Source organism: Penaeus monodon, chromosome 28 (assembly GCF_015228065.2).
Source record: "Penaeus monodon isolate SGIC_2016 chromosome 28, NSTDA_Pmon_1, whole genome shotgun sequence".
NCBI classification, from domain to species: Eukaryota; Metazoa; Arthropoda; class Malacostraca; order Decapoda; family Penaeidae; genus Penaeus; species Penaeus monodon.
Window position 1 is genome coordinate 33480996 of NC_051413.1, and position 7560 is coordinate 33488555.

A 7560-nucleotide genomic window follows, 5' to 3' on the forward strand; every position below is an offset into this window, starting at 1 on the left:
CAAAACTAAATATCCTTTGAGACCTTTTCAGATCTCGCAGACATTCAAAATATGCTTGTACTGTATACTGAGCCAGCGAACTGTAAATATGTATTGCCTTTGTGTTGAAGTGCAGCACATTTGTGTTAAAACGTGAATATTGCCGAATGCGGAGGATATAAAACTCTTCTTTTTCTTCGTGGTAAATTATCAAAAATTTATTCGATGACGTATTATTTACAGATAATATGGTACAAACTGTGAAATTCAAAACATTATACAAAGTGCAAGCAAAAAGGCTGAATGTAGAATGAAAGTAATGCCATTTGTTTATTAGGGTTATTAGTAGTATACCACTTGGCTACCAACGGCAGGCATGTGTTTGCGGAGACCATAACAGAGTGGTCGGGTTCTCCTGGTCAGTCTAGCAAGCGCGCCGCATGCACTGCTGCGGGAACATACATGGTCAACATTCCTAACGAGCAGTGACAGAAGGTTACATTCAATCTTCCTTGAAATGAGACCCTTTCCGCTCTCACATCAACATAGATTTGTCCTCATTTAATGAATGCTATGATGAACGTAGACGAATGCCAAACAATGTACACTCCCGCAGGCTTTCGAATAATTTTGCGTTGGAGGGACCATGAAAATATAGTTTATTAGCATACCTGTTGTGATAGATACTACACAGCATTATACCTTGTAACTACATCCCCACGGATATATATAATTATTTTTTCCTTTCTCTGTAGCCATCACCTAACACCGGGTTCCCTGTCATGTTAAACAGTACGTAGAACAACAATACAACGAATAAACAATACAAAATGAAATTGATTCGGAAATAAAAGATACAAAAACCAAAAACTTGAATAAGAAACCAGAACTACTAAAAACAACATATCTAAACTCCCATGGCATGCGATAAGACATGACATTAGCCACGTAACTGAGATGAACTTACGTTATCCCGATGCATTGCCATACCATAGCACCGATCACGTGCTTGACTATTAACTCGAAGTCTAGGTCAGCAAGGCAATCCTCTGCTGGTATAATATGGCAATTAATTCGCAAAACTGTCAAAAAAGGCATCGAAGCAGCGAGTGAGAGCAATGCAAAAATGTATTCCATGTACTGATATAACACAGCAGCGCACCTCGTGTGTTAATACAACATAGTAAATACACATGTTGTGGCACTGTAGCCATATAACACATTTTTAAAATGGAATATGAAGGCAATGAGCCTAATGTAATTATACAACATAGCAGTACACATGGTGTGCAGACAAAACGCTTATGTGTTAGCATAGCATAACAACGCACCTTGTGTTAGTACAACATAACAGTATACATGGTGTGCAGACAAGACACACAATGTGTTAGCATAGCAGAATATCACACCATGTGTGTTAGTTTAACATGGCAGTACACTTTGTGTGCTAAACGAAAATACCAAAACAACAGACTTTGAGTTTATATAGCTAGAAATGAAAATAAGTATATGTTCCTGTTACTAACGATACAACTGAGGACCCAGTTAACTACTGTTAAAATTCACTTTTTATGATCTGCAGATGTACAAATGTAAGCCGTTTTTATGTTTTACTGAAACGTGTATTTGGTATGCCACTATGTCTTACATGAAGCAGTGTGACTTACTAAATAGCATTATGATTTAATGTATGAGAAATAATCAAAATGTGAAAAAAATATTAGCATTGCATAGGAAGATAACGTTATGCCAATATTCACAAAATTAATAATGATAGTGACTGCGCATTGGTGCAACTAGCATGTCTATAGCTGCACGGGGGCATCCTTTAGATAACTACACAGCTGTTTGATTAATAGGCTTCATTATACTTGTGGATCTATATGCAATGTTTTCTTACTGTGCAACTATGTAACTATAAATAAAAAAATACGAACTTCTAGTTTCTGAATCTGAAACATGGAGTACTAGCATTTCTCAACTAAATAAGGCAACTGGTATGCTAATGATCACACAACAGTGTCCCCGATATGTCATTGTCTGTGCATCAATATAACCGTCTCTACCGTGTATCCAGTATGTTAACTACACAATGTGTTTGGTATGTCTGCATCAGCACAACAGTGTAACTAATATGTTAGTAACTACACATAAGTATGTCTGGTATGTCAGGAGGTGCACATCAGTATACATGACATGTCGCACATTTACATCAGCATACTTTATATGCCAGCCACCGGGCTACAACACCAAGTTCTCACACAGGATGATCGTTGGTACATTGTTGAGAGTATGTGAAGAACATCATGATACATTTTTGTTTGCAATTTCTAAGCAAGCTACAATGATTCTTAAAGTTTTTGGATAAAGAAAACTTCCAGAGCTTAATTTTCATAATAACGCGCTGAGTGAGTGTTGTGCAGGGTACTAGTACAAGCATCTAGCAATCTCCGCTCCAAGAGACGGTGCCTCCCATCATCAAAGCTTCCTTGGCGTGGTGTTTTGTAAACTAAACTTGACATCCTTTTTTATTTTTTAGTGGACTCAGTCCTTCAGTCGTATTTTGAAAGATTGACGAAGCATACAGTCAACTAGTGATTGGCGATTCATAACAGAGCTACAGCAGTCCGGCTGACACTGACGATGGTGGCCAATACAATATCAGCCAACATGAGCATCGAAATCAACAAGAGAACATTTGTTTTGGTCTCTCGTGCGCCCATGTCCCTGGCACGAATGAAGACTCCAAGGAAGGAGTGAGAGAGGTCACTGCCGAAGTGGTGTTAAGAGGTCCTCAATGCGTCTCGCTCGTGGTTGGATTTTCTCACCGCCTTCTGTATTCTTGGGGAATCTTCGTGTTCTGTTGGTGATTCTCCTTGCAATTTTTGCACATGGACCATCATCTGTTCCTTCTTTTTGAGTGATCTTCAAGGGCACAGTTTATTATTAGGTATATTCCCATGGATCTAGATATTTCTTTTTGGTTTATTTCATCTGTCTCCTTCGAGTCAGTGATCAACTTAACTATCTACAAATACCAAAGCGCCACAGATTTCATGTATTTGGTAATTTCAGTTTATGCAGCCATCAAAGCCCGCGTTCTCTCGGTTGTCATCTAACGTGCATCTCCACAGCCACACGACAGCAGTAGCTTCATGGAACCGGAACCCCATGGTAGAACACCGTCCTGGCGACGTCGTGAGTGAGTTCGGGCAACTCATTCGCTGTCGTTCGTGTAATCTCCGCAAACCACATAATTTGACGCAAGCTTGAAGTACATAGCCTTGTCGTTGTCACACACTTGTTAATGCAGAAGGCAAGGGAGTAAAAAAATAAAAACTGATAGACTTAAAAAAAGCGCATCGTTCGTGCCTATACACATCATCCGGACCAAAGTTCTCCAGATGGCAGACCTACTACACGTGGGGAAGAGGTGTAGCAGGTGCCGCCACCTCTGCGAGTCTCCCTTGCTCTCCGCGGGTTAACTTACAAAAGGGCGTAGCTTTAAACTATTATATCTCATTGCAAACTTGAGAATAGAAAACAAATTTGTTTATCAAGAATATAACAGTTTGAATATTACATAATTGGTATCACAAGTGGATATTAACCAAAAGAATGATAACCGAGTGCTTGCGAGTGCCCCATCGACAACGGCAGAATAATTTAGTGTAGAATATGGATGAGGTGTGGAGAGCCGTGAGCTCCGGTGGGGCACTCCATGTTGCAAACAAAGAGATGTACAAATCTGAAGGAGTTTCACAGCACTGTCTCTTAAAAGTTAGTGTCTGCAGTTACAAGCCGTTGTTGTATGGTCGAGAGGGCAGAGTGCCGTGTGATGGCCGAGCGGTGTAGCGGTGGACAATACACTGAGAGCGAGGCCCTCAGGGGCCTGCACTGACCTACCATCACCTACTACAAACAAGGGGCGGCGTGCCGCCCTGGAGGGAAACAGAGTCGCTCGTTGATTGGCTGCCATAGTGGCACCATGCCCACTCGCGCCAGCACAGTCAAGCCTGGAGTATTATCATGGCATAGAATACAATCCAATTAATAACCAATCACTTGAGAAGGTTCATAGTAAAATTTTCAACAATACCCTTATTTTACATAGTTACGATGTGTATCGAAGGGTTAGGCTATCAAGAAATTATCTGCTGAATTAATGCAGATGCTGAGAATTTTTTCCAACCCAAGATACAGACACTGGGGATATGAAGCCTGACACCCATCATAAGATCAACAACCACAGGCTACAGGACTTGTGAATGCGGCACGGCAGGCGAGAGGGGCGGAGTTATACCACGTCACAGGGGGGGAAGAGGACGCAGCGGGTACTGCTCACCGCTCTCAGGGAAGAACGTCCCTCGCCGCCCTCAGACCAGCACCGTGTCTGTCTGTTGACCTCTTACCTCTTCCTCGAGTTTCAGTTCTCAACTTTATTGCCATATAGTTTGTCCAATAAGGTCACCATGCTGATTGTTCTGTATCTTTTAGCGCCACAACACCATTGATAAATTTGCTTTTACCGTCGACTTAAAAGAGAGGAAAAGTGCTTTACAGTTAGTAAGCACTCCAGCATCTGTATCGACTGACACTTTCAAACAAGGCACTGAAAAAAATAGATGAGAAATTTTGAGCAATGCTGCGATTTCGCATTAGCTGACGCCATTCGCCAGAGCCTCCACATGGGGAAGAAGGAGACACGCAGCACCAACATCACCAACACGATTCCCTCGAGAGAATGTAAATATGCTACTCACAATCTTCAAAGGAACAGCAGGCATAGGAAAGTTGACATAAACATTCACTCAACAACCATGTGCTGACAATGAAAAAGCTGAGGTGACGACTGAGAGAAAAAAAGTTCAAAATCATCAAATTATTGCCTGTGAACGTACACTCATAGTACAGAAAATATGAATGGCTATGTCCAAGCGTTGGGGAAGTTAATGAACGTATGGACATATACAATAATGAAATAGTCAACAAACAGCATTGATTGTGCTTCATAGAGTACAAGATCAAGTTTTGCAAGAAGACATTTTCTTTACGAACCACGAGGAAGAGGTAGAGACGATAGCAAACAAGACGCTGAGCAACCAGAATGGATAACCTTATTGAGAGGGTTCCTTTCGATACACTATCATGGTGATGGGAGGAAAAGGAAGTTAAAAAAGGTGAATAACAAAGGGAAGGATGCGGGAGAGGGATGTGTAGGATTGGAAAACAAGGGGTGGGGTTAGGTAGCAGGATGGAGGTTAGGGCTGGGTGGCGCGATCTTAAGACTCATTTACAATACAAGTTCCTCCATGCTATTTACATTATGCACGGCTTGCACTTATATAAAGGCATTGTGTATCACACTGTTGAGTATGGTTTGAATTATGCTGTTGGTGTTTTATTTTTCTCTCTAATACTTGCTGAGAACTCATATTGTTGCTGATGGAATATGCGCATTCTACGAGCCCTTTCCATGTCACGTAGGAACACTGAGCACCACTCCGCCCGCCTGCGCAACGTATGTACACAGTCACTCCATGACACAACCCCCTCATGGCGCTGGATTGTTTCTTCCCACTTTTCCGTTTGTTTTACTGCTGCCTCGGTCTGGTGCACACCCTGGCCGTCCTCGGGGATGGGATGTGGTGTTGTCGGTGCTTCATACACCGGGTGTTAACAATACTGTGAGCGTGGGCGTGTGTGGGCGGCCATGGGTGGCAGTGTCATCAGGCTTCGTGTCACCTCCGCGCCAACTAAGAGTGATAGTCGTGAAGAGCAGGCGCACCCAGCCTCGCTTGAACCCAGCAGCAGTACCAAGACGGGTAACTAAGGGCCTAATAATCATTCAGAATGTTAAATACAAAAATAAACATATAGTGAATCACTTAGGCCAGTAATATCTGCACAGAGGGCGCGGCACTCGAAGATCGGGAAGCTGATGAGGACAGTTGGACTGTAAACTTAAACAACAAGGCATTAGGAGTGAAGTGTTCCCGAGCAAGAGTGGTCCAACCGCCAACACCAAAAGGTAAACTGTTCGTTAATGGCGGATTTAAATATAGCTAATGCCAGAGCCTTGTGGGATTTAGCCAAGCCTTTTCACCTGGCGGCCGACCGTCATGCCAGCCACCTTCCAGCAAGGCTATTCACAACTGGCTCCTGTTAGTAGATAAAAAGCAACAACTTATTTACTCGCCTTTTTCAGTCACACATCTGTGGACCGTGACGTCAACGATGGTGATCGCGAGTGAATCACCACCTTATGGCCGTTTTTTGTTATATATCCATCACTTTCCACCAGGACGGCGGTATCTGCTTGCTTGATATCTTCTTGGGAATCTGTTCCAGATAGCGAAGAAAAATCTTTATGCTGTCGGTGTTTGCGCCACGCTTGTTGTATTAGTCGAGCGCAATATTCTTCACGTTGACGCCAAAGCGTTGAGGACACTGGTTCGTAACCAGGCCTGTCTGTAGGAGGTCCTACTTCACCCATATCGCCAGAGTCTTCAATTGGGTTTCCTTTACGAGCGAAGAAGTCCTTAGTCAATGCATCAAGGATATCAACGCAGAATACAAGGTCTCCTTTGCAAATGGGGATATCCATTGACACGATTTTGTACTTGTTTGGCTTGTGAATCTGAAGGGGAGGCTCTAGTACATCCATGAAGTCAGAGAGAGCAGAGAATTCGATAAACTGTGTGCCTTTGGGATCAAACTGCTGCCAGATCTCATAGTACATATCGTAGTCATCGTCGGTGAGACCTTCTTCCACATCTTCTGTTGCCTGGGAGTAATTCTCGAGGATGACAGCGATGTACATGTTGATAATGATGAGGAAGGTCATTACCAGGTAGGCCATTAGGTAAGCGATACCAATGGGTTGACTACCACAGTTACCAGGATCGCCGGTCTCCGGATCAGGCACCCGGCAGTCCCTCTCATTGATAATGCCAGAAAGTACACCATCCCACCCAGCTGACGTCATCATTTGGAACAGCAAAATGAAAGACTGGAAGAACGTCTCGAAGTTGTAAACAGAGTCCAAGGCCCCAGTGTGTTTGACGTTCATGAAGAATGACATGCCGAAGATTGCGAAGATGAACATAACGAGGAAAAGCAGCAGACAGATGTTGAAGAGTGCGGGCAAGGACATGGCTAAGGCGAAGAGGAGCGTCCTGATACCCTTGGCTCCCTTTACCAGACGCAGGACTCGCCCCACCTTCGCCACGCGAACCACTCGAAGCAACGTCGGGGAAACGAAGTACTTCTCGATAATGTCCTTCAGCACCAGGCCTGTTCGGAAATGGAGGTTAGAAATCAGCTGCGTTGGTGGTTACTGCACCTGGGGATAAAAGATGTCAAAATACACATAAACTGCTGGGCAATAAATACATTCGGCAAACTAAAACTGAATATCCAGTGGAAGTTCTGAAAGCAAAGTTATTCTCTCTATTTCGTCTCAGAACCCGAGAGGTCACCTTAAAGACAGAATCTTACGCTGGCCTAACTTCTCTTGGAGAGAGATTGACAAATAGGATGGAATAAAGAGAGACAGAAATAGAGGTCGAGATAGATAAG

At 43.2% G+C, this 7560-nt stretch overlaps 2 protein-coding genes across 2 annotated transcripts in view; both read right to left on the reverse strand.

The window, feature by feature from the left end:
- The window catches only part of LOC119591519 (sodium channel protein para-like), a gene marked incomplete in the record, with an annotated part of 263120 nt that overhangs the window by 4873 nt on the left and 250687 nt on the right, over positions 1-7560 (reverse strand).
- On the reverse strand, positions 170-7301 carry LOC119591524 (sodium channel protein para-like). Its single transcript, XM_037940273.1, has one exon. It carries the CDS (start codon positions 7133-7135, stop codon positions 6188-6190), a length of 948 nt encoding a protein of 315 aa, XP_037796201.1. The 5' UTR covers positions 7136-7301; the 3' UTR covers positions 170-6187.

What these genes read in the sequence shown, in the direction of transcription:
- LOC119591524 (XM_037940273.1), bottom strand. Translation starts at nt 7,135, where the DNA reads ATGTCCTTGCCCGCACTCTTCAACATCTGTCTGCTGCTTTTCCTCGTT.